The 27,641-nt window shown below is 45.5% G+C and overlaps 1 protein-coding gene and 1 long non-coding RNA gene across 2 annotated transcripts; one reads left to right on the top strand and one right to left on the bottom strand.

The window, feature by feature from the left end:
* Nucleotides 1–3,061: 3,061 nt before the first annotated feature.
* LOC144167729 (uncharacterized) lies at nt 3,062–3,743 on the bottom strand. Its single transcript, XR_013322103.1, has 3 exons — nt 3,520–3,743; nt 3,342–3,420; nt 3,062–3,233 (listed from the first exon to the last, which is right to left on the bottom strand). It is a non-coding gene; the product is annotated as an uncharacterized LOC144167729 (long non-coding RNA).
* Nucleotides 3,744–5,351: 1,608 nt separating this feature from the next.
* Glurs-m (putative glutamate--tRNA ligase, mitochondrial) lies at nt 5,352–27,565 on the top strand. The gene is made up of 12 exons (XM_077700050.1): nt 5,352–5,802; nt 8,015–8,125; nt 8,989–9,036; nt 10,335–10,493; nt 12,639–12,719; nt 15,759–15,946; nt 16,726–16,780; nt 19,147–19,257; nt 20,607–20,810; nt 21,951–22,056; nt 23,776–23,936; nt 26,721–27,565. The coding sequence occupies exons 1-12, from the start codon at nt 5,584–5,586 to the stop codon at nt 26,841–26,843; spliced, it is 1,566 nt and encodes a 521-aa protein (XP_077556176.1). The 5' UTR covers nt 5,352–5,583; the 3' UTR covers nt 26,844–27,565.
* The last annotated feature ends 76 nt before the right edge of the window (nt 27,566–27,641 follow it).

Here is a 27,641-nt window from a genome sequence, read left to right as displayed (position 1 = left end):
AGGAGCAGTGACGTCACACGTCGCACAGAACGTTGCTCGCTGCCCGGTGTCTCACACACCCCACGCACCCAGCGTGTCAATTCGCCGACCTCCGTTCCGCACGTGACAGCTCGGTCCACTTGATGATCATGCGAGGGGTGGCCGGGTGTGCAACCGATGGCTTATGCGTTGCAGCAACACCGGCGTGCGCCTGTGGAACCAGCTTATATAGCTCTGGGGCGATTGGTGACGCTGAGCCGGAGCCGCTTGATAGATATACATGTGTCACATAATGCGTATTCCGTGTGTGCGATAATCAAGCTAATCCTAGACAACCAGGAAGGCTAAGGATAACCAGCTGAACCTTAGCTCACGCTACGTATATCCCGGCATAGCCGAGCTAAGCCACTGCTAATTTTTCTTATATCTTTCCTGAGCCTTGCCATTCTTCTAGCGCTCGAATTACGTCATTGCAGCAATGTATCGACTATTGGCCGCTTCCTTTCTATCACAGCAATAAAAGTATTCGATAGCCACTTCAGAAAAAAAGACACAAAGCAAAGCAGAAACGGGAGGCGGATATTTCTGTTGCGACAAGCAAACCACGCTGCGCTGCTCTGTGCTCGCGATAACTGTAGCGTCGAGAATGCTTCCAGACGCGAAAGCAAGAGTGGGATTCTTTATCGAAAGTGTTGCAGAAACCCTTGAAGTCAAATGATGTGTCATATACAGATGCGGGAGGCTTTCAGTATATGTGAAAGTGTACGTCATTGTTCCTTCTGTATGGAATTCTTGCCATGACCTGAAATGCGCATGTTTGCATTACGAATCGCATGCGCGTCAGAACATGCACATGTATCACCGTTAAGTTTTTTTTTTTTTTTTCATGCACATAATGTGACGTGTTTTCTGAATAAATCAATTGTTAGCTGCGCTGTCGCCTTGTGTTGTCATTTTTGTTCACGTCCTTTCAGCTTAGCAGCAGCCCCCACTGATGCCGCCTTTACGGAAACATCTTGCGCATGCGCAGCTCCGGCGCATGCCTGCTCGCAGCCTCGACGACGCTGGGAGCTCCTCGTAAAGCGTGTGCTCACGTTTGTGGTAAACGGCGGGAGTAACTGTGACACGTGGTTTCTTGATGGCACCGCACACATTACGGCCAACAACAACAGCACATCTGTAAAAAAAATTCCCGGCCAACGCACCCGTACACCCTTTTTCTTCCTCCATGCGTACACCCGCCAGGGCGCCATGCAAGTCGCTGGAGAAGCGCGAGCTCGACGGGGCAGGTTCTCTTCTCGCCGTCACAAGCCGATCAGAACATGTTTCGGCGAATCTCCGCCAGGCGCAAACGTCGTCTGCTAGGAGCTACATTGAACCTAGCGTGCCCTGTGCTTGCGAGTCTTGGGATTTCGCCATGGTGATTTCAAGAACATAAACTACTTATTTGGATCAAAGCTGGGCAAAGAAAATTTTGAGTGCAGTTGGCCTTTTTAACGCGCATCTCATCAACAATGAAAGAGCACACCCTTGACGGTGACTTGCTTATGTTTTCTGCCTCAGTCTTAAGGCGGTCCTCAACCAGTTTACTCTTGATGCGATATGCTCGGACACTGCAGAGTCCTTCTACAGTGCAGCTTCACAAGAGCTTCACCCAGTATATGATCATACACCTGAATAGATAGGTTCCTGAGAACGCCACAGCTACGGGTTGTTTCCTCGGACATGCGGCCTTACCTTCTTAAAATTCCTTACTTGTTCAAGCAAGAATAACGCGAAAAGCTCGTTTTCAGCGGCATTTTGCCGGATGTGAAGCAGGTCTGCGGTGAAAGAATCCCCCTCAGCTGTTTCAGTTCTGCTTGTACCTGTCAACAGTCAGGCTTAGTCGCAGAATTTGACTCCTGAGGTCTCTTTCCTTCTTCTTTCACTTTGCTATTTCTGAAGTCAACAAACTTGACGCCGATCTGCCGTCAACCTGAACATCTCGATCATGATTGATTTCCGGGTTCACCGCACCATGGTGTACCGAATATTGTCATCCGGCAGGGATTCAGTTACAGCAGTAGACAGAAGCAGTATCGAGCAAGATGTGATAGCTGACGAAGCGTCTGTGGGCTCTGCGTCCTTAAAACGAGCTCTTTTGTTCAAGCTATATCTGTTCTTCATCGCGGATCTCCGGTCAGGTACAGACTCTGGCTGCAAATGCTGAGGGGAATCCTCAAAAATGGAGGGTACAGTGGCCTTCTTCAGCCATCGCCTTTTACCTTCAATGAAATCTTCGGGCTTGAAGTGAAATCTTCGGGCTAACTTTAACTTCTGTAAACAGTTTGTAAACAACAGAGAGTAGCTACTCTCAGTTTTTTGTTTAATAGGGTTTAAACCTTTAAAATTTTTCCCTCAAGCACTTCTCGTAACTATACCGTGATTTACCTACGGGTGTACTTTATTATAGGTGGTGACAGGGCCATTTCATGGACAAATGCACAAGGCATTAAATTAGCTATACCTCTTCAGGCGCATCATGCGCGCCTATGCGTTTAAGTGTTTGACTCTTGTATACACGATAATAAAAGACTGGGCTGACTGAATTCACACGTACGCTTCCGCAAATAACATGAACGCACGCACGAGCACATCCCAATCACAGCCGTTACCTGACATTTTTAGGACTATGCCGGTGCGAAAGTCCCAAGGACAGTGGCTTAAATCCAGAAAAATCACAAGGGGGGACACACATCTTGCCAAGGCGGCCATTTTGTTTTGTGCTTTATTTTCATTTATATACAAATTACTATCGTGATTTGAATTAAAATAAGAAAAACGAGCATGCTTTCATACCTCACGTAATTGCACTCCCAGCTGAAAAAAACCATTGGCCGACCAATTGGAATGCCAATGGGTCGGCCAATTGGTCAGCCAAATGGTCGGCCAATGATGTATTAGGCACCCATTGGCGTTCCCATTGGCCGGCCAATAGGTCGTCCAATTGGCCGACCAATTGGAACGCCAATAGGTCTTCCCATTGGCCGCCAACTTGTTGCACTTTTAGTTTGTTCTATCTCATTGCTGCAGCCACTCCATCTGAGCTGCCGCTGCAGTGCGTTGGTTACCTGTATCACAAATAGAACTCTTGGAATGGATGAATATCTTTATTGCTCTGTTTGTATACACAGCATGCAGACAGTTCGTCCTTTAAGCAATTTTCCACAGGCCATTGTCCATGCCGTGCTCCGCTCGCCGCAGGCTGGCTGGACCTTCACAAAGTGAGTGGCAAAAGCGAACAATGGGTTAAGTTTATAATAAACCGCAGTTTCGCGCATTAAAACAACAAGGCACTGAAATGTTGAGTGGCGTGAGCTCACCTCTTCAACAACGTCCCATGCATGGCGAACTCCGTTGCGTGGCGACGTCGTGAACCCGTCAATCGTAACATGAACAGCCCTGAAATACATTTAGGCAGACAAATTAATTCTTACTAATACCGCTCACGCTATGAGGAGTGAAAATGGCAAGGAAAACTGAACCAGCTATGTTACTCACATAAACAGAGGCACTCTTCCTTCGGTGCGAGGCTTAGCGGCGTTCAGCGTAAAGATGCATCTTGAAACACACTGCTATGGGTGTGCGACATCATCGTCGCCACTTCTCACACTCTTGCAGACCACTTTACATTTACAATGCAATGCACAGTCAGAGAAGACTGCGTGTGCAACCGACCAACACGCCTACACTACCTACGCCGCCAGCACCACGTTGAATACCACTTATCCACTGTGACGTCTATGGATTGGATTCGATTGGATCGTGGTTTTATTTCAAAACAATTTTGCTACTCGTGTCGGAAAGTTTTCTTTATTGTTTGCTTGTTGTTGTTTTTTAGAACTTTATCTTGAATTGCTGATTGTAATATCAAAATTAATTGCCTCATAAATATACATTTGTAAAGGTTGAAGTTTTGAACATTTGAAGGTTTCAAATTAAGGGTGAGAGAGAGAATTAAATTTCAGCAAATGGTTGTCGCAATTGAATACTATCCAAAATGGCTCCCCGATTGGGTCATCATGTTGGAGCAGTCAGTAGTATTAACTTTATGGTTGGAGCCAATGGGTCCAATTGGGCCAACTGGCCATCCTAATCGAGCCAATGGGCCCAATTCGGATCGCTCCAATAGGTCCAATTGGACCCATTGGGTTTCCATTTGGACCTATTGGGATTCCATTTGGACCCATTGGGTGGCAAATTGGACCAATTGGTCGGCCATTGGTTTTTTTCGGCTGGGCTGTGCTATTGCAGACGTTAAAAAAAGATCAAAAAGAAATACTCTGTACAATATGAGTACTGATCACCTATGACATGTTTCCTAGCTTTCGACACTTCTAGAGGGTCCAAAAACGAGAGCGCGGTTTTTGCACGCACTGACAAAGTTTTTCAACAACCCTGGCAACGTTATGAGGTCTAAAACAACAGTTGTTTTAGCTTTCAAAGTTAAATGAAAGATGAATCTCAAGGGGGGGACACTTGCAAGGGGTGTCCCCCCCAGCCCGAACACAAGGGGGGTCAGGACCCCCCTGACCCCCCCATGATTTACGTCACTGCCCAAGGATGCCCGTGGGCTAGTGCAGTTTGGGACATAGGATGGGACCTATGCCATTTAGGGGGGATATGTCTATGATGTTCGGTGTTGTCTGGTCAGAACTTGTTATCGTTATTCCCATTGGCTGCGACCGCCTTGTCAGTGCAAGCGGCTGTATTTTGCATTTTTTGGTTCGCATTCGACCGGTGAGCAAGGCACAATGCTGCAGTAACATCGCCTTGACGCATGTGCACATTTATGTACTTACCGGATCCAAGTTCCGCAGTGCGGAACGAGCGCTGCGCAGCTCTTCTTACAGCACATGCCTGCAGTGGGCTCACGAGCATCGCTCTCCTCACCGTTTCTTTACAAATACGCCTGCGGCTAAATACTTTATTGCGAGAGAGATCTGCACTTCGACACTCCGAGCCCGACTCTTCAGGGGCTACACGCTGTTATTACTTTTTGCTTAAGCAAACGAGAAATCTTAGATTCCGTTACTCCTGAACTAATATAGAAATAAAGTTTATTATGAACGTAGAATCATTTTGAAAGTGCCGCCGCACTTCAACGCATGTACAATCTGTTACTGGATACAATCGTATCTGCATTCAATAAAAATGCAAAAAAAAGCATCAACAATTAACCTTTCACATTTTCAATTAAGGTTTTTATACATCCTGACCTTTAAACAACCTTTTTTTTTATTACCATCTGCGAAAGCGAGTTCATTTTCAATGAGATGAGCCAGGATGCCACCCGCCAACAATGGTAAAACCGAAACTTTTGTATGCAATGGAGATGCAGTGAACGTTGCTTGAACAGTTGCGCACGCGGAGGAACTGAAGTAAACATTAGAAAAGTCACTGAAGACCAACAACTCCCTCGCGTTAACGCCTTTGCAGATACTACTTCGTGGATTTAGTGTTTTGCGGGCCTGTTCACTTTTCTTTTCCGCCATTTCATCCCCGGGCCGGCTCGCCGCGTCCGAATCCAGATTTTCAGGCTTTTCGGGAGCAAGAGAGAGCGCAATGTGCTCTTGGAGTAAATACGCTCGCATGCGAGCGCTCCTCGCGCAATACGCCAGCGTGCGCTGCAGTAAACGTTCGGTGTCGGATGTCCGAGTACGATTCGCGCCCAGCCCGACCGGTGAGATGCACCTGGGAAGTTTGAGGACTGCGCTTTACAATTACCTGTACGCCAGAAAGTACGGCGGACAGTTCCTGCTTCGGATTGAGGACACCGACCAGGTTAGTCGTTTTCTCGGTCTGAACAAAATCTTAGCTGAGCAAATTAGTCTTGTTTAAGGTGCTTTAACCTTGCACAAGATTATATAAAGCGTGCGTACAAGTGCAACGTGTGAGTAAAACGATTTATTATTTATTTAATTGTCCTTGCAAAAGCGGCCACAGAGTGATTACCAATCTCCCAGTGACTCTCCCCGACCCAGTAAAACAGGCGAACTCATCTTTTCTTTGTTTCTTGCAGTACGTGTTTTTGTATTTTACAAGTTTCATGTCTATTACAAATGGAGAGAAAACACCCGCTTAGAAAAAGAGTAATTTTGACGTTGGAGGCGAACATGCCCTGCAGTGTAAGTGGCCTCTTGTGACCACGTAAACGCAACTGACTTGTTGGGAAAAACGAGTATAAACATGCGAGGCAGCTGCACCTACCTTTTCAGCATGTTGGAAGCCACGTGTCATCACTGCATGAGTATTGTTGGCTTTCACCACCTTGGCCCCACTGTGATGCCTGTGGGACGGAAGAGACTATAAAGCATGTGCTGTGTCGCTGCCCCGAATACTTGTTGGAGAGAAGTGTGCTTGCCACTGCGCTCAGCCGATTGTACAATAGACCATTTACAGAAGAGATTATCCTAAGTCATCGGTCTTTACTTAACAGAAAGCGATGAAAGCCCTTTTACGTTTCTTAGATGAAACGAACTTGCATGAACGACTATAATGCCCGAAACGGGACTAGAGTGCACCTTCCCACTCATATTCCTTCCTCTTCTCCCGCCCTCTCTTTTAGCCCCTGAACCCCACTCCCCCAGTGCAGGGTAGCAAACCAGGCTCTACACCTGGTTAACCTCCCGGCCTTTCCATCTTTTTTTCTTCCTTCCTTCCTTCCTCTGAGTGCTGCTAAAGAAACAGCAACTCATCACTGATCATGCATTTATATAACGATCCTCTGCAGCTGCAAGACGCTGCAGTGCCATGAAACTATTTTCTGTCACCTACCCATGCAACTCCGGCCAATAAGTTCTGTCATCTGTTCAAACTTGGCAGCGAAATCAGACTTGGCATTTAAATGTGGCACCGATATGTCTGGTGCGTGAGACATGCCATAGCGGAGTACTGTGAATGAATTGGGACTACCTGAGGGTTAATAATATCCGCCGAAATCTTGTACACATGGGCATTCTTGTTTTTCCCATCTCCCGTATAAAAAAGGGGAAAATATATATATGCTTATCACCCATGATGTATTTGGCCTGACCATAGAGGAGAACAGCCTGACTTCGCCAACATGTACCAGCCACCGAAAATTCTCTCATGTGACTGACGGGCTTAATTCAAAGCAGCACTCTGCCCGCTCGTAATGTCACAGCACTGAAATGCAGTGCAGCATGGCTTTTGAAGCTTTGGTACTGATGCTGCTTCAGTGGTGTTGATTACTGCCCCCCCCCCCCCCCCTCTCCCTTTTTTTTGCACAAGACTGCGAGCTTATCCAGGGTTTGCACACACTCTAATGAAAGAATTTCAGCCAGTACAGACCAAACTGTAAAACTGTTTTACGAAGTGTTGTGAAAAAAGAGAGCAGGGCATCAAAGCATGCTGTAAATGCTTGTTCAAACTGAAAGTTCTTTTAGAGGAATGAGGGCAAACACAACTTTGTAATTGCAGCCTGTGATTTGATGCGAAAACATGCTTCCTAGTCCACATTAGCTCATGTGCCCTGATAACATGTAAAAGAGGGAACATGGGCTCTTGTGTGAGCCAGCATCGTCCTTCATCTTTACATTTAGTTTGGTCTTTTCAGCATAGGTTCTTGGCTAATTTAGAAAGCAACCCAGCAGTGCAACCCGCCATGGTGGGTCGGTGGCCAAGGCATTGTGCTGCTGAGCCCAAGGATGCAGGTTCGAGATCCTGGCCACAGTGGCACCTTTCCTTGTCGGAGGTGAAAAACGAACACGCCCGTGCCAAAGAGTGGACACCCCCAGGTTTTCGAAATTCATCCAGAGACCTCCACTGCAGCGCACCGCAGGTGTAACTTCGGTGTATAAAACCCCCAAATTTAAACCAAGCAGTGCACAGAGGGGAATGATGGAAGCAAACAAACGCATGCACAACACTCGTTCTCTGTGACGTGCCTTAATGTCACCCCTGCCCCTGCATGTCATTCCTGGTTCCCATGTTGCTCCTCCGGCTTGGTTCCGGGCTGGGCACTGTTCTGAAGACACGGGTTGTTCCTGGTGCAGCAGAGAGGATCGTGGAGACTCTTCGATGGGCTGGCCTCTGTCCTGACGAAGGGCCCGGCCTTGGTGGCTCTGTGGGGCCCTATGTCCAGGTGAGGGCCTCAGAACTAGCCTTATGGGAGAACATGTTGTTCAAACCCTATGGTTCAGGTTCAATGGAATGACGGCTTGAGCCACAGTGATAGAGTAATACAGCTATTGAATGCGGTAGCCTGATTTCAAATTTTTGTGCATCGTTTGTGTCATAGCGACTTACGAGTTGGTTTTTAATTGTTTTATCAGCTCGTGATTGAGCTGCAGAAATGTACGAGCTTGGCTATGTGTGCTCTTCAGTATTTTTTAAAAATAACACAACCTAAAACAATTTTTTCTCGCTCATGTGTAGTGCGGAAAATACATGACACCATTTATGAGTGCTTAATTTGGGGCAAGAACCGAAGGGTTCAGTGGTGAAAGGCATTTAAACTAGGGGTTGCCATACATGCATTTTTAGCTTGATTGTGATGTTGCAGCTGTCTATTCTCAGCCTATTCAGGAATGATTGTGTCATTTGTCCACCTGAGCTGCATTTCAATGCAGTTTGTGAGCAGAATTTTTTAGTCCTTGTGGTCAGCATAACATTTTTAATTAAGGTAGTTGCTTAAACAGAATGCCCACACAAGGTTTAAATATTGCTTCTAACTAAGGATGTTGAAGAAACTATTTCTACAGCCAGCAAACCAATGATCACACATGCCAGTATTATCGTATTCAATGTGTGGTAGTATGGGCAAATTAGTTTATATATTTGTAAAAAAATGGTAACTCATGCTTATTTTCTTAAAAATTTCAGTGAGTGAATCAGTATTCCGACCTCTATATTAATTTTTATTTTCTTTTGTAGCTTAAATTACAAATGCGATGAATGCACGTATTTTTTTCTGTAATGCTTCTTTCTATGTTTTGCTCTTTTCAGTCTGAGAGGATCAAGTTGTACCAGCAATATGCGCATAAACTCCTTGAGGTGAGCCTTTCTTTGTGTATTTTCAATCTTGTTCCGTCCATTCTGAGTTTTACTAAAGCATAATAAACTCCAAAAGCTCTCGCACAAAAATTTCTCCGTACCTCGGTTTATCTAAATTCATAAAAAGCTTTGCAGAAGCTTTAAAAGCAGGCTAGTTTTTAAGAGCACACTTAATTAAACACAGCTTGAAAGAGCAAGCTAAGAGGCAGGCATTTTAGTTAACTAGTGTATGGCCAATTCGGGCAGAACATGCTATTGAAAAGATGGACGACAAGTGTATAACAAAAAAAAAAAAAAGCTATGGCTACCAGTGAATGAACAAGACGTAAATGTAGGCACTAAACTAGGTGTATCAATCGAAAACAAAAAAGAATGCGTGTGTTTGTTTTTGAGGGGGAGTTGGGGGCAACGAAATAGATTTAGTTCAACTGACATATATCAGGGGGAGGTTGGAAAAATGAGGAAAAGCCTTCATACTTTTTGAGCCATCCTTATGGTACTGGTGTTGGTGAAACTCATCTGTTGGGCTCATTTTGGGCTTCATCATTAAAAGAGTCCAAGGCTCCTTATGCTTTGCACTTTTTACAGTGGCCGCAGGCTTTGCTGGAGTAATAAGTGGCAGGTGGTCTGTAATTGGCTACAATTTTGCTATTTTAACTTGGGCTTCAAAATTCATGATTTTATTGGGTGAATTCGGAGTGATTCTTTTTTATTTGTTAAAGACGAAAGCCATAAGTGCCCAATAGGCAAAAAACTGGCATTGTCATTGTTATAATGTAGAGAAAATGGCTGCTGCTGAAAACAGTAAAGGGAAAACACATTTGAGATTGTATGAACGTCGAACATGTGTCTTCAGAGTAGGAGCTGAGTGTGTTTCACTGCTCCACTTCAGCACATTGTTAGCAGCAAAACAAGAGCGGGCCCAGTGCGTGCCATGGGACAGGTGAGCGTGATGGCAAGTGAGTACAGCAGGTGCATGCCAGCCACAAAGAACTCTGACTTTTGGGAAGCTTGGGCATGAAGTGTTGCCAGTCTGCCTGTTGCAGTAATTCGTGCCAAAAGACAGAGAAATTAAAGTGACAAAAAAAGCAAACACGATGCAGCTGTAAAGAAGTCTGATAAACCTGTGCCCCGATAATTTTTTTTTCTTTCGCTAACTTTGGGAGCTGCTTGTGGAGTTAAGATGGCCTGTTTGTTCCTTTTTTTTAAGATGGCCAGCGAAAGTAAGGAAACAAAAGGGGCTGTGGGTGAGTTTCTTGTGGTGCTGTTTCATGCAATGGCGATGCGCACTGTTGCAGAGTGGCCATGCCTACCGCTGTTACTGCTCCGAGGGCCGCCTGGAAGTTCTTCGAAAGAATGCCCTGCGCAACCGGGAGGTTCCCCGCTACGATAACCGCTGCCGCTCACTGCCCCAGGGAGCCCACAAGGAGGGCCAGCCCTACACGGTCAGGCTCAAGGTGGGCTTCCACTTTCATGCTGTACACACTGCGAGGCATCGATGGCTCTGCAGGGCATTGGTTTGTCCCACACGGTTCTAAGGTCCCATGTATGTGTACGATCATGCGAGCTGGGCAAGCATGGAACGAGGGCTTTGCATTCGGTAACTGTGTCACCACTTGAAAGGCCAAAGCATGCTAAAGCAATACGGCAAAGCAGCTGATCACCTTTTATTTATCGTCATTACAATTATTATAAGACATCCAACAGGGAATTACATATGGGGCATCAGTACGTAACAGGGCATTACATCGCGAGTATTGTGTTCAACATGTCAGTAAATATCACACGACTGCAAAGTACAAAACCAGTTCGTATATCAGCTATAAAAGCCTTAAAATACAAAATAAATGCAAAGCAACAAGGAATAAACTGAAGCTTTTGCTCACTTTAAAGGAACTCCAATAGTACGCATTAAAACATGGATAGACTCATGTTACCTTTAGGTGCATCTCGAAGGTTAAGAGATTAAAAGGTAATGCTATACCTAAATGCTTCCTGGAGGGGGAGGAAAGGAGAAAGTTGCCCATAATTCCATTTCGGCATTGTGGGGCTGCTTAGAGAACTTTTTGAAGCATGCAAAAGAGAAAGAATCGCCCGCACAATGAACCCAAAGGAAATGCTGAGTGACTTAAGTGCGATGACGGTGCAATAAAAAAAAAAAAAATTGGTCACCTTCCTGCCTTGCGAAAGTGGATGTCCAGTGCAGCTGTTGTAAACCACTACAACTGTTGGTGAAGGGGGATATGAAATGTTTCTCGTAGTCTCAGCGGGCTTGTCGGTTGCGCTCAGCTAGTGTCACTATAAGGTTTCAGAGTATCGGCACTTTTTTCTCCTATTGTTCCATGCAGCCGCCATGATCGTTGGTCAGTTTACATTACGTGATGTTTGTTTACTTTGCTACGGTTCGTGGGCGCCGCCATTTTGTTGTTTATGCATTTTAGTCAATCAACCCTGGTAGGCTTGGTTGTTCTTCCCTGCTGTGTGCGATTGACGTTGCTCCGAATGATAATCAAAGATAACCCATGTAATAGCATTTCAGCAGCAGAAGTGCGTCCAAAGATGCCATTTCGCTCTATCTTCGGTGGTGTTGTTAACAAACGAGCCGGTCGGAGGTAACACCGAGGCCGTAGATGTGGCAATCTCGCAACACTGATGAACGACAAAATGGACCTGGCGCTCTTTGCCCTCGTCGGCCTTGCGCCATTAAACACCAACCATCATCATCATCACGACAAAATGGCCGCCGTTGCTGACTTACGTGCCCCAGTGTTGATACTGTAATACCTTATCTACTGACACTATGCTCGGCCTCTCTGGCGGCAAATGCTGGGTCCTGCCTAGCCTGACACATCGGCATCTCGGGCAAGGACTGCTCTCTTTAGTGACACTCATCCTGCCTAGCCTTCAAAGATAATCTGCAAACATAATCTTTACCAGGAACACAGTTTGGGGGGGTTTCATTGTTCACAGGCGCCTTATCATCCATGATGCGGTTTCGATGCTCGATTTGTGGTTTCCTTAAACAAATTCTGAGCTCTATGCTGTATGCCTAATTAGCCTGATGCATGCGCTCGCCGTCTGAGGCCTTTGCGCCTTGGCGTTTTTGCCCACGCAAGGAAACCGTTGGAGGGTAGAGGTAGACAGCTTTGTTGTTATAGATGTCAGCTTCATAACATGAAAGACCCAGGTTTGATTCCGACCCCGGGAAGCGTTAATTTTTGTTGGATCTCCTGCAGTGTGTTCATTGTGTGCCCTTTGTGGAAACCCATTGTGTAAAGGTGGCTTTCTGCAGTGCATTTTGGCATGGCAGCATCGCCATCGGTGAGGCATGAAAAGCTTCGCTTTAAAAAGGGGCGTAACTAAATAATAAAAATGGGAATTTATATGCTGTTTTGACTGGACAAGAAGTCTGGGGTAATGTTTACTTGGCCAGGGAAGCTCACGAAAGCTGAAGGATGTCGTGCGTTGACGGACACCACATGGTATGCCTCACAACATTTATGGCCGCTCAGTAGCTTGCATCTGTGACTTACTTTTAATTCCTGAGCCATGCATTGTCACTTGCTGCTCCAGCAATCCCCCTGTCTCTCCTTGGTACACAGCTGACTGAGGGTGACCTCACATTTGAAGATGGTGTTCATGGCCCTGTCACCCTCGACATTTCGCAGACAGAAGGAGATCCGGTGGGTATTTTTCATTGCTTGCTGCCACAGTGCCCACATCTTAACCCTTTGAGAGTCGAATTTCTTCGTCAAATGCGACCCCCCAGGGTCGATTTTTTTTTGTATTGCTGATTTAAATTCTTCAGATGAATCTATTTTGAGAATTATCGTAATTTGTTTAGGATGACCATTAAGTGACAAAAAAATTGTTTGTGTTGTTGCATACATGTGGTTTAATTATGAGTAACACAAGAAAAATTCTAAATAAAAACAAGAGAGTAACAAGCCAGCACATTTTGAGTGAATCGAAATCAGATAGACGTCAGTTCCGTGGGCGCAAAAAGCGGGAAGCGCCCGGAGGACGATAACAAAACCAGCCGCTGCGTGCGGGCGCGCGCGGCCGTATGTGCGAGCGATAGACGGTGTACCGCTCATAAAAGATACAAAAAAAGGAGATAAGAGCCTCATCAGTATTGCAGGTGCCCTTGGTCTGGGGCAGGCGCAAGAAGTGAGAGGCACCCGGTGGGTGATAGCCAGCGCGCCTTCTTGTTACCGGATGCGCAAGCGATAGCCGGCGCGCCGCTGAAGTAAATAAAAAAATAAAAGGAAGAGCCATCGGCTCAAGAAAATAATTTGACGTATTTCCGCAGTGTGGCAGCACATGCCAAGCAAGAGAAGTTGGCGAAAAAGGCACGCTTTTTAAATATACAAGCAATGACGTACATGTACGTTATTGACCATTTTGAAAGTGTTTGCAGAGGATGTACATGTGCGTCCGTGACCCTGAAAGGGTTAATAATGGCTTGTTTTTGGCTCGCCGACATCATATAAACACATAAGCTACATAATTTGAAGAGAGCTCTTTGAATGATAAACTGAACACAAAACTGCAGATTAATCCTTCAAGGCTTTTTCTTTAATAAATCAGGACTAGTGGTTGTGTTCATTGCATTACAGTACACTTTCTGAGGTAAAATGATCATCTCCCTGAAAAAAGAGTTATATTCCCTTGATGTTTGTTTATGTGAAGAAGCAAACTTCACTGGCATCAATAAAATAAGCTGTGAGGGCATTTTCAAATTACGCTTCTAGCTGTGTTATGGGAAGTATAGCTGAGCTGCAGGCTGCCGATAGCTATGCAGCCTATGGCCATCGGTTTCGCAGGTCACAGCGAAGAAGCCCTTTTGAGATCTTACTCTTGGGTATTGGTGTGTACATTAATTATGGACTGTACAGTTTTGTTTACCTCTGCCTTCAGTACGTCCGAGTGATTTGAAGGAAACTGGCCAAGAAAAAAAGAAACCTACTAAGTAAACGTTTTTTGTTGGGATTTTTAAAGAGGTGTCTCATCCTATCTTCAGTCTCCAATAGAATGTCTGACTGCATCTTATTTTAACAGGAGCAAAAATGGGCATGCAAACTTCGAAATGGCTGCACTGTACGACCAAGGCGGGCTGATAGAAGGCATTTTTCCTGATATCCTCTGCCAAAAGTTTTCGAAAAGACCCCTATGCAGCACTTTTTTGTACAATATTAGGGATGTATCCCACTGGCGTACACCGAGGAGAAGGGGGAAGGGGGGGGGGGGGGGGGGGGTTTGCACTCTTTTTAAAATGTTTGGCCAGTGAGGTGGAGAGGCAAGGTTATTGCCTCTGCCTAACATCAAACACTGGCAACTACTGTTAAATCTTTTTCTATTGCATACAATGCCCCAAGCTCACATTGTCACGCTCTCATCACGACCATTAGCCATTTGCAGTAGCCCAGAACAAAACAACAATCAAAAAGTTGAGGAGTAGTGCAAGCAAGTAATTCCAAATTATGTATGAATTTTTCGTGGTTCTTTTTTTTTTTTTTTTTTGCTTTTTTGGTTCGTTATTCTCTTTGATCTCCATTTGTTTTTGTGTGATTTCCTTCCTGTGTTTTCTTATTCTGACCCCCTGTAAAATGATATCCTGCTTGCACCACTGCTCATTGTTATCGCCTTATCGAAGGGATTAGTACCGAGAATGTGGAACAATTGAAAGGTGGTCCCATTGGGAGCGACATCAAGGTCGTCCCACCCAAGGGGCAAGTAAAGTTTGGTTCGTTGTAGAGGTAGGTGGTGTCGTCATGGAGGGGTGAAGGTACCCGATGACGCTGACGTAGGAGGTAGATGATGAAGAAAAGGTCTATTTACAACGATATTTACAAGGACTTTACAGAAGACACGAGACAACGCAAGACAATGAAAACTGGGTTAAAATTAAAATGTGCCGCGCGCATGAGGAGGGTATCGCCGCACGATCCCTAGTAGGGGCCCAGAGGCCAATAGGTGTCGAACCTCCGCGTGGTTGGCGAGAAATTCGTGGGGCTCTGGCGCTCAGAAACCGCCACTGGAGCAAGTCTTGATGTGACCGCTCTTGGTCACAGCTCTGGACAAACTCATGGAAAGATGCGTGCACGGTCACAAACGAAGCTTCCTCCCCATAGCAGTGCCCATACCAATTAGGGTTTTGACCTCTGCTCCCCCCCTGTCCGTTCCCGAAGGTCAAGAGGCCTTCCTGGACACTGCGTAAAAAGCCTCCAGCTGGGCCCATACAAAGGGTTGCAACTTGCTGGCGGCGGCGGCGGCCACACATTGCTCCCGCCGATGGAGGGGGACACTACAAAGCCACGAGGAAGGGAAGGGGTCATCGTCCCGACGGGGTCTGTCAGCACTAGCATCATTACAGGGCAATACACTGCTTTTCCGCTGTCTTTCCTCAGGAAGTGGATGCAGTTTCACTTATAATTCTGCTCCTCAGGTTAAGTTAGGTGTTGGACAACCCCACTGCCATCTGCCATGACAAGGATACTGGCGACCATTTCACTTTTCTCATTAGGGAGAAGCAGGTTGTGGTGTATGCAGAGGCAGTGAAGTCTGGCTCCTGGGATCAGGTACCCATTGTGTTCCACCACAAAGAGTATCTGTTTGTCTTCATCGGATGTGTTTCGTGGTCAGGAAGTTGTCCTGACCTCTGCACAGGCATCAGTGACATTCGAGCCACCTGTTGTCCCCCACCCCCCTCCATTCAAAAGGTGGTGCTGAAGAGTGATGGGTTCCCGACGTACCACCTGGCCTGCGTGGTGGACGACCGGCTGATGGGCGTGACGGACGTGCTGCGTGGCGTCGAGTGGCAGGTGTCCACGCCCAAGCACCTCATGCTGTACCACGCCCTGGGCTGGCAGCCGCCACGCTTCTGGCACCTGCCACTGCTGCTTAACCAGTGAGTCTGCCACCGGAGGCCAAATGGGGGGTCCACGTTTCTCTTTGCCAATGCTTAGCACGGTTGTAAACTTTTTCCAGACAAGGCAGCTTATAAACAAAGAACTTGTGTAGTTAATGCGATGCCTGTATTGCAGCCAGGCAGGCATGCTTTGCTACCAAGTACGCACGTGAAAAGTGGCAAATTAAATGCTTTTATATGGATGGTGCATAGGGTTGTAATAATTACTTTTTGGGTTAGCAGTTAAACTGTCTAGCAAGGTTATGAGGGCTTATCCATTTTATTACGCTTGCATACAATTTCTTATGAGAAAACTGCATTTAAACATTCTAAACCATTCTTCGTGAGTGATTTGGTAATGTCAGCTATGAGGACACATACATGCAAGGTAGTGTTCAACACGTTTTCTTTTCTTTGGCACTTCCTAAATAATCTAAGGCTGCAGTCACAACGTTAAATAAGAGATTACCTGAGTTGAGCTATGCAATGTCCAAGCATGTCAGAATTGCTAAGAAACCGAAGTGTTCTCAATGAATTTGTAGCCATTGACCACAGCATGCCTTGCAGCCCAGAGTAGCTTTGACACGTTTAGTTACCGCACCAAGCTAGCTTCCAGTGGTACGCCAGAGAAGCCAGTGATGTAGTGAAACTAATTGGGGGGGGTTCCCAGTTTGCAATAAAGAAAAAACAGCCTGTGTTGCATTTGAGCTTCGTGCAGCTCTTGTAAACCAGTTATGCATACCAGAACTGGCCTGACAGAAAACTGTTGCATTATGCAGGGATGGAACCAAACTCTCCAAACGCCGCGATGATATTCAAGTGAACAAGTTGAGGGTGAGTGTTGATTTTTTTTTTCTTTTTTCTTCTTATGCAGTAGACAGGCCGAAGTACTAGAAAACACATGCTTGTTTATCCAGTAGCTAGCAATATCTTTGCTGAAAAATTATGTATTGGCACAATAAAAAATTCTGGCAAAATGCTGAAATGAATTTAGTTTGCAGCAATTCCCAATTATCTTTTTTGGTGTGAAACAATGATTTTGTGCATTTTAAACACTGCACCAAAAAAAAATCACTGGGGCCTACAGGTGCAGTGTAGTGTACTTCATTTCTTCACCTCTCCAGTGCAGTGATTTACAGATATTTTGAACAACTATGATGCGGCCAAAGCATTGTCCAACTTGGAGGTCAGCATTTTTGCTTGATGTCCTATTGTAGTGCACATTCTCCGTTGTTTCAATTAACCTTTCACCCACTACATACAAGGGTTATTCTCTGCTTCCCTCAAGGGCTGCTGTAGGTAAAGTGCGATCTGCCACAATATCTGTCTTGGTCCTTGAAATGTGTAAATGAACTTTTTTTTTTTTCTGCTTTGTCTCATATTCTTCTGCCTAGCAATTAAAAGAGGTTTGATTGATACTTGATTGATCGTTGACTCGGGCACTTAAATACAAAAGGCCATTGTTCTTCCCTCGCAAAAAAAAAAAAAAAAAAAAGAAGAAGGAAAAGAAAAAAAGCACAAAGCAAGGAAAACGTGCGGTCAGGCTGAGAGAATAATTAGCGTGGACTTTAGCTACCCTCACTACCAAAAAATATTTGAGGACACTGTACTAGATTGTAGTTCACCAAGGGTTGCGTTCAGGTGTGTGCCAACTTTAACGCTGTATGGAACGCAGCCCTGTTATTTTTGTCTCTGCCGGCTGGCTTTTACAGGAGGTACTGCGGCATTGTGCACTGTTCAGACAGTTAGTTTCCATTTCAGATTGTGCCTGTTAATTTTTAGGCCAAAATTTCTTCTTTGCAGTGTTGCCATTGGCAACAATGTCATAGCATCAATGTCATTTTATGGAAATTAGGTGTTAAGTTGTTTGAGGGGCCAGCCATGAAAACAAAATACACGTTTGTTTTATTCAAAATATTTGCTGGTTTATGGTGTCCCCAGCACTTTCCCGCCAGCAAACGACGCTTCATTCACTGAGAAATTAGACATTTTAAGCCAAAATTTTCGTTCTCCTGCTGAATCACATGTTTCATGAGGCCTGCGATTATGTCTTCAGGGAACCTACCTAACACAAAAGTTCATATGTTGTCTACGGCTGCTGCAAATGGTGAAACAGTCTTTGTGTTCCCTTGTTTACTGTTCGTCTTCATACGTGGCAGGATGATACCACTCAAGGACCACTGTCCGAACTTACTCTGTTTCTGACCGGATTTGTATCTGGGTTACTTTTGTTACGGTTGAAAGTGATCATATCATGAAAAATTGGGTATGCTCAACAAACAGGGTCACGTAAACGGCAATGTTGCTTGTGCCAGTTGGCCAGTGCTATGTCAGATGGGCCCAGTGCACCCAACGGCTTTCAGCTTCGGCCAGCATAATGAGCGCTGTACGTACTATTGCTTCTATATTTACGGGTTCGTTCATAACTTTCATTGTTTACCCCGCCATTCTTACTGCTATAAAAAGAGTTTGCACTAAATTTAAGCATGAATAGCTCGTTGTGCACCCTTAAAATCTGTTTTTATTTGCATTTGACTTTGCCAGCCTCAGCCAATCACAACGAGCTGCCCATAATACGCCATGAGTTCAGTGCCGAAAATTAGCAAGTGGGTCGCATGCCTATTCTATGTTTTCCTCATTATATAGCTTATTTTGAGTGAAGTTTATGTTAAAAGTGGTGTCAGTGTTATTCTAACGAGGCAAGCTTTGGAATGAACCAAACTTGCATTTTGTCTTCATGGCTCCTTTAAGGAACTACAGCTCTTTTTTCTTTTTTCAGACTACATTTGATATGCACCTCAACTTCTTATGCATATTTGTTGTGCACTCCAACTGGATATGCAAATGCAAGTGTCTTGTTTAGTCTGTTTTAGGCTGAATGTTAAGGAAAACATTTTCTCTACAGAATTCTTTGTCAAAGCAAAGCCATTTTACATGCTAGCATTTAAGCAACCCAAATTGAGCTTTCAGAAAAAACAAATTTCGTTTTGTTTTCACACACCTTATTTGATTTTTTCACATATGCATGCCTCTAACAGAAAGTCTACTATAGGCCTTGTGATTTGTTAGCATCTGAAACTGCATGCCTTGTCTAATTTCTCCTTTGTGCCATCTCCCAGGAGTGTGAATAACTTGTTAGCAGAGCATTCAAGAGGCAAATTTCTTTGGAACCACTATAGCTGAGCACCATCATCTTGCAGGAACAGGGCTTCTCGTCTGAAGCTGTGCTCAACCTTCTGGTGTTGGCTGGAGGTGGGTTTGGCAAGCAAGGCAAAGACCAGTTCCTTCAGCTTCCAGCAATGGTGGAGAAGGTAAGCCCCAATCTTGGTCGGTTTGCTTAATTTTACCAGCCTTCTCCAGGAAGGCAAACAAGTGCATATTTACTTTCTTCCATGTCAGGATGCACTGACCAATAGCGATTCGGAGACAGAAACCACTTTGAATGTAGCTTGTGTCAGTGTTGGTGAAGTATTTTTTTTTTTATGTGTTTGGTTGAATTGGTTGAAAACCGTGATAATTTGGTCGTCGTAGTCAATTGCCAAGCTCTGCTAGGAGCACATGCTACAAAGCCTTTTCAATGTATTGCCAAGGCCATGCCAAAAAGTTTGTGTTGCAAAGCGCTTGAGACAAAGAGTGTTAATTTTAAAATAAAACTGATTATTGCAGAATGGGTACTGCATCAGTTTTGCACATACATGCTTGTTATATTATCCTTGAGTGTATCAGGATTGCAGTACTTGAGCAGGACAATAAAGGAAATCACTTGGCACTAGTTTGTAGGCACTTGCCCATAATTCAGTTCTGCTAGATGTCTGCATGTAACCGTATAAAGCAGTGTATACAGCCTACAACAAAAGCAGACATTTATATTGACACTAAAATACAACAGCATTTGCTAGTGTAGACTCAGAGGCAAGATTGCTTTAGAAGTTTCTTATATCTGCTCTTGTTTTATATACATTACACATACACTTATGCACACACCCCCCACTTAGACATATAATGTCAGCGCCAGCATCATCGGCAATTCCAAACTGCTTCTGAACTGGTCAGTCATTCCCACCTCGCAACTCATCATTGTCATATCTCAGATGCAAGCACTACACCATCTCCTTCATCACCTGCGTCTCGCAGGTTCATCATCATCGTTTTTCAGCAAAGGCGGCTCCCAAGCCTCCTGTGTCCAAGTCTCGCAAAGTACACATGCCGGTGCATGAAAACAAACAGGCAGGGGAGGCGGGATATGTGTCTAACCCTGAAGGGGTTGGAGACCGTGCATATGCGCACAAAACCCTCGGTGGGTGGTGTAATGATGCTATCCTGTATCACTCAAGAACGAGATGTTTGTGCTTTCCACTCAACGAAAGGCACATAGCAGAGGCAACAGCGACACTGTCTGTGACATATTTCCAGGAAACGGGAAGACTTACTGTTCTTTTGTGCCGGGTACTTCAGCAAGGGGTTGCACCATATGCTTGTGGAAGTGCATGATAGGTAAAGCAAGCTTCCACAAACATGATTCTGTTTACCTTTTCCTCACATAAACTACTGGATTCTGGCTGTATGTGAGCCTCTTGGCAACTGCCTCCTTTATTTTCTTCAAGTTGCCTTTGTATGACTGTGAAAGAATCTGCCACATGCTCCCTGTGCTCCAATGCAGTTTTCTCCGGATGACCTGAAGGCTGGCTCCTGCCGCCTGGACACAGAGCGGCTGCAGTCCCTCAACAGGCTGCACCTGCAGTCGTGCCTTGCCTCCGAGGACGGCACGCTGCTCTTGGCGAGGCAGCTGCAAGAGCTCCTGCCCCGCCAGCAGTTGGGCTCCTTCACCGAGCGGGATATCATACATGTGCTGCATCAGACCAAGGTCTGTTCTTCTGCGGTGCTTGCGACACTGTGCCAACACTTGAGATGAAGTCGCCAAAAAGAGGGCTCCTTCATACTTATTGGTATCGAGAATTGACGAAAATAATTCTCACATGAAAAGGAAAAGTGTTATGTTGTTGTACTTGCTTGAAAAACATACAGGCTGCGAATATTTATATAGCTTTAACAGCAGGCTAAACCAAAATGGGAACTAACTGCTGTTGCAGAAATGAAGCTACTTGGGTACCTGCAGTGTGTGCCTTGACTGAAAGTGCTGTTCGGGGCATTATGCATGTCTTTTTGCTTAACTGCATTGTGAGCGAGAAAAGTCATAAAGAGATCATGGAGCTCTCCCCCCTGGATGTGGCTAAGACACTTTGATAGTACAGTCAAACCCCACGATAACGGAATCCCACAAGTGCGAGATTCCTGCGGCAACGAAACATTTTCGGAGCCCCAGCGAACATCCATAGAAGCCCGTATTTCATATCCAGCAGCAGCAAAATGTTTTTGGAAAGCGATCCCATGTTAACGAAATTCGCTGCAGATCCGTCCATCGTTCTATATACCTGAGGCTAACAGTGTCCAAAAAGTGCTCAAATACATTTTTTTTTTTTCTGACTCAAAGTGCGCGAACTTCTGCCACAGTGCACTTGCATGGCCGCTGCCATATTTGTTTACAAAACAGACCGTGCAGCTAGAGGCCGTGGAGGCAGCCTTGCAGCGACACCACGAGGGAGCGACACATGGTGACTCATGGCTCAGCTTCGGCTTGGGCTACGCTAGCCATCTACTCCTGAACAGCACGCATACGGCCATTGTTTACATGGAGTCGGCCCGTTTGCTTTCAGTAAGACTTTCAATAAGATGCCTCCGCCAGCCTAAAAGCAGAAGTTTTTATTTCTGTCGTTTACGTTTCATTCTCGCGGCAACGAAATTCCCGCAAAAGCAAATTTTTTGGCTTTCCCCGGCGGTTTCGTTATTGCGGGGTTCGACTGCAGTGTTATGGTATTGCAGAATTATAGTGCATTAGAGATTGCTGTAATGCAGGTCCTGTAGCATGAAAAAAAGATAGTACATTTGTATCTTCTGTGCTTCTGCCTCACTGGTCCTGAGAGCTATGTCTGTCCGGTTTTTCCAGGACAGGATCAGCTCCCTGCATGAGCTTCTCACTCCAGAGATGAGCTTCATCTGGTGCGATCCAGTTCCAGACCCCCATGATGGACAGTGGCACAAGCCTGAAATGTGTGAGTGGGTTTCCGCTTGCATGGGACTGCACATAAACTGAATTGAGTGCCAGTTAAATTCGAAGGATGGATCGGTCGCCGACACCGATCGATCGAAGAGATGATCCAATGAAACGGTGATTGCTCGATGATCGAAGCGATTATCCAATGAGATGATCGCTGAAACGATGACTCGCTGGCTCGTTGGCCAACGGCACGTAGCCGACGACCGTCTACTCCAAGCAAACTCAAAATGTGCAATATGTACACTTTATTTACACTACGTATTTAGAACTCTCATGGCTGGTGAATGCAACAAAAAGGTTGGGCAAGGCCCGCGCTCTCCTCTCCTGTTCTCTCCTGTCTCTCACAAACTATCAGAGTCCTCGGTTTTATCCCTAAAACCCCGCCCACAACAGGGACGTCACAAGTTGAGAGTGAAGATGGCTCATTCATTAGCCCACACTAGGCCACTGATTGGCCACCATGACGAACAAAGCTAGGTGGGTTCAAAATAGTCGCGTGGCCCACCTCTCTCACTCTCGTACAGAAACCCGGAGGTGTTCAGCAAAACACGAATATAACACAAAAACCAACCAACTAAAAGCAAACCTTTCGCCGGCCATCAGTTGTCAGGCGGCTTGTCTTAAAGTATTGTCCATACCATGCCGCCTATCATTGTGCCCCACGCCACCAAAATTCCTTTCCTTTGTTAACACGTGGAGTGCCTAACAAAGCCTGGCCACCTACCCATTGACGCATCCCAGCCGCCGAGTCGCCAGGTTGAGACATGTGACGAAAGGAAACTTTGCCCAGTAACTTTGAGCAGTGCAGGTGTCGCAGACAGAACGTCTGGTGCCCTCTTCTTATGTTTGATCCGAGGTTTGACCCCTAGATTGACCTTCAGCTCCTGTCCGCTTCGGGCTTTCTCAAGGCGGTAATCGTGGTCGTTAAACTGTCAACGGTCACCCTCCACCGTCTTCTCAAACGAACGCAAGGAAATCCTCCTTCGAAAGCTGACATCGCTTTCAGCTATTATGGGGTGACCGACGTGTTTGTATAAGCCCCCTCCGGGCCCGCTCGTCAGGTAACACAAAAGTGCGGCGAATAACAAAAAAGCCTCCGCGGTTTCTCCTTGCGCCCCTCACGCCAAAGTCATCTCGAGCGGCGTGAAAACAAACACCATACAGGTAAACAAGCTAACCCCAGCGAAAGATATCTAGTTTCCGGGCGGTATTAATTAAATGAGGTGCCCGAACTGAACAGTACCCCTTTCTTATTTGTATTACAAAAACCACTCCAGGAATTGATAGTCTGGTTTTCTCCAAGCATGTCTGATATGCATGAGTTTCAGCACTCATGCATGAATGGCAGTTATGTGAAACAGTAAGTATGGCATGTTTCTTTATGTGTGAGGGCGCATGCTAATGCATTTTTTATATTTCTGAAGTTTGTGTATGTTTGAATCACAGTAATACAGCCTTTTTTTTTTTCTTTTTTGTTAACAACTTTGTAATTTGTAACCTAGGTGCTGTCAAGAACAGTCATAACAATCAAGATAATTTGGAACCAGAAATATTTTTGCTGCATCCCCTTTTTAATATGTATCTGAAGTTTTAGCAAAATGTGAAAAACATAGTCACCTTGATGAAACTACTGTTTCCTGTTAAGTAGCTGCATGTGAACTCACGGGGCTGTGGTGTGTTTTGTGGCCTAACTAGGTCCTTGCTCCCTTGACAGTGGCGGCTGTAAGCAGTCTGTGCAGCCAGCTGGAAGGCCTGGATGACGATCAGTTCCACAGGGACGCACTGAGCTCTCTGCTGCGATCAACAGCGTCGGAGGCTGGGCTGAAGTTTAGCGACCTGATGCATCACCTCCGCCTGCTTCTTAGTGGCCTCAAGGTGCGTCAGGCGGGCACTCTCAGCACCTGCTGATGTTCACATTGTTTAGTTCTTTCTTGTCAGGAGATGTGAGCATTTTAGGTATTTGAGCATGCAATTCTTTGCTAAATGCAGGGTCCAACAAAGGTCAAGTTAGCATCCTAGAAAGTGGTTCCCAAACATGAATCTGCAGGCTCCCCAAAAGTTAATTGCTCTGTATGCATGGCTTTATTGCTAGTTCACTCGGGCGCTACTTTTGAATTTGTGGATAGTGCAGCTGCTTTAAATATAAACACAGTCAAAACCCCACGATAACAAAATCCCGTGAGTACGAAATTCCCGTGGCAACGAAGTATTTTCGGATCCCTGGCGAATGTCCGTAGAAGCCCATGTATTTCATATCTCGCGGCAGCGAAATGTTTTTATAAAGCAATCCTGTGCTAACAAAATTCTCTGCAAGTCCATTCGACATTTTGTGTACCCATTTGAGGCTAACAGTGTCCAAAAAAAGCTCAAATGCATTTTTTTTTTTTGAACTTATTTTCCATAAACTCCTGCCACAGGGTGCTTGCATGGCCGCCGCCATATTTGTTTACGTAAAAGATGGTGCAACAGGCAGTCGTGGAGGCAGCCTCGCAGCGACGTCACCAGGGGGCGACACGTGGTGACTCGAAGCACGTCTTTGGCTTGGGCGACACTATCCGTCTACTGCTGAACAGCGCGCGTGCATTTGTTGCGTGTGCGGCAGTCGGCATGTTTGCTCTCTATCAAAAGTGGAAGTGTTTGTTGCTACAAGATAAGGCAGCCATCATTGCCGAAGTCAGTGGCCCATGTGGAAAAAGGGAGGATACGTTGGAGAGTTTGGAACTGCCTGGGGCTCGCCCTACCACTTTGCAAAGCAATGACACCACTCTTTAGTGGTGCATGTGCACAAAACAAAACAGTACGGCTGTGGCCTTTCTGGGCGTCAACAAAGCAGTGCTCACTTTGCTTTGGGAACAGCATGGGAACAATGAGGTGCCACTTTCTGGCAAAGTTCGTCAGCACAAGAAGCAGTACTTCGCTTGCATGCTCGAACATACTCAGGGCCGAGGATTAAGGGGAAAAACGTGCAGAGAAGGCGAACCCACAGGATGTTCTGGATGTGTTTGGCACTATTCGGTTGTTCTTAGGTGCAAAAAACTAGCAATGAAGCACTTATTGAAGTGTGAGAGTAAGGCAACGAAATTCCCACAAAAGCAGATTTTTGGGCTTTCCCCGGAGGATTCGTTGGTGTGGGGTTCGACTGTATAACATAAATATAAATACAGCTTCTTACACCCATTCAGGGAAGTAATGCTGCAAGAGAGTAAAGCTGCTGCATCAGGCATATTGCTTTGACATATTGTTTTTGATGTGGGCTTGAGAGAGCTGTAGAAAGAGTTTTGGATTTTGTCATGTCTTTTAAAAGTGTAACAAAAAAGGTTATTGGGGCATAATACAGTCAAACCCGGCTATAACGAACCCGGATAGAGCGAATTATGTTACTATATATCGAACAAAAATAATTCAGTTACGGAAATACATGGGAAACATATTCCTTATAACGAACTTCACATCCGATATATCGAACTCTGCGCGCCTAGAATGGCCGCCGAAATGCATGGTCTCGGAGCAGCGATTGAGATGTGGATTGGCCGCGACCACGCAGCAAGAGTTGCGACTTAGACATTGCGCCTCGCACGAAGCAACATGACGCCCGACACTTTCCGTAACTGTTTCCGACGCGCGGGACTCGCGACGGAACCCGCGCAGTCAGCGAGTCCGGACCAAGACAGCAGCATCGGTGAACTGTGGGAAGAGCTCCCCCCATTCCCGATGATGTCGCGAGTGAAAGCCGTCCGACGCTTATAATGAAGCGCTTTCGGCAGTCAATGTGCTCCGCCAATGCTTCTTAGATTTTGGAGGATGCGAACTCGAACTGGTGCAAAAAATGTTTCGTGTAGAGAATGCTATATTAGTTGAAGCCACCAAAACGAAAGTGAAAACAAAAATCACCGCTTTTTTCTTTGCAAAGTAGGCAGTTCAGGCGGAAAGTAGGTTTAATACTTGCAATAAATGGATTATTTTTGGTATGGTAACGGCTACTTTACTGTGTTCGTTTTTGCATGCGGGGATGGGGAAGTTGAGGGGGAGGAGGGGGGCTCCCGCGGATTGCGAACTTGTAGCAATAAGTTCTATAGGTGGGTTCGGCTATATCGAACTATTGGATATATCGGACTGATCGTGGTGCATATTGCAATTCACTATAAAAGGGTTTGACTGTATCTGCTGCCAAGTTTTCCTTTGCACACTTTTGATACAGTAATCTTGTTAAAAGAAAGAGGTAAATTGCCTCGGCACAAGCGCTGAGCATCGCGTGGGGATTCAGGCTCGATATTTCTTTGTCAAGTTCTCGTAGCGAATTTCCAAGCAAATTAGCTTCGTGAGGAGAGCATGGTGTGGCTTTGTAACCTTAATACAGAAGAGAATTCAAAGAGGTTTCAAGACCTTGGGCAGTGCCTAGTAGTTATCAATGACAGCAACAAAACCAGCCAGCTGTGATGAAAGACAAGTTGCTCACCATTGCTATCAAAAACATTACACAAGCAGTGTTCAAGGGTTGTGTTTCTTGGCTGTCATGTAATAAATGCAAAAATTCTGCCTTCTCCTCTCCCCCCCCCCCTTCCCCCTCAAGTCTTGCGTAAGTTGTGCTCCAGTAATGTGATCCCCCGCTCACTGGCTGCTTGCGTAAGACAAGCCTCTCTGTGTTTTGGGCTCGTGCAGCAAGGCCCTGGCATTGCTGAGATGCTGGTGCTTCTGGGGAAGGAGCGAGCGTTGCGACGCCTGCAGCAGGCTGAGCTGCTGCAGCAGAGACAGGACGACCGCGGCAGCATCAAGGGAGCTTAGGCCTGTGGGCCACAGCCGCAGTGAATTGCATTCGCAACGGCAGTGCAGCAATCGCAGACAACCTACCGTATGTTGTAATGGGCTGCACATGAAACTGTCTTGTTTGTTGGGCCCATTACACCTAAATCACAGGTAATGCAAGAATATGATTTGTTTGATGTTTGGAAGATTCACTCACTGTTTACTGTACCATTTTGTTTTATTTTTATTTAAGAATAAATTAAAAAAAAAAGCAAACCTGAGTGCAAGTTTACCTCTTGCGTCCCCTTAACCCTGTAATTTCCGTATTGCTTTCTCAAGAAGTAATTCAATTCCTTTCTCTTTCTTTGTTTTCCACAGTCATTGAGAAGAAACAACTTATCCTTAATATGAGAATAGGTCTACAATTTTTGTGGGTATTAAATAAAATTTTGTCCACAAGTAGCCTTCAGGGCAAGATTGTAAGAGCACTTGATAGTCGCCCAGTACTGGGTACTGGGTACTGGTGGCTGTCTTGAAGTTTGTGGTATCTCTTCAAATACTCTCTTTGAACCTTTGAACTTCTCTTCAAATGTGGAGGATCAAAAAAGAGCAGCGTTGACAAACAATTGGCTGTTTGATGTCGATAGTGAATCAGGGAACCACAATCATTGTCTTGACACCAGCTGAATGGTGTGCCCTGTAAAAGTATAGTGCCTAGAATAGTTGAAGTGCAGCTTACTTCCACCGCTCAACCAGGCTAGCTGCCAGGTGCACCATTTTTATATGTATACCGGGTTTCTTTTTTTTTTTTTAATGGCCACATTATGCCACCATTGT

The sequence above is a fragment of the Haemaphysalis longicornis genome, unplaced genomic scaffold, assembly GCF_048455015.1.
Source record: "Haemaphysalis longicornis isolate Haplotype H1 unplaced genomic scaffold, Haemaphysalis longicornis Haplotype H1 scaffold_2, whole genome shotgun sequence".
Taxonomy (NCBI): Eukaryota; Metazoa; Arthropoda; class Arachnida; order Ixodida; family Ixodidae; genus Haemaphysalis; species Haemaphysalis longicornis.
Note: the sequence above shows the minus strand (reverse complement) of the source record. Positions and strands in the feature narration are given on the sequence as shown.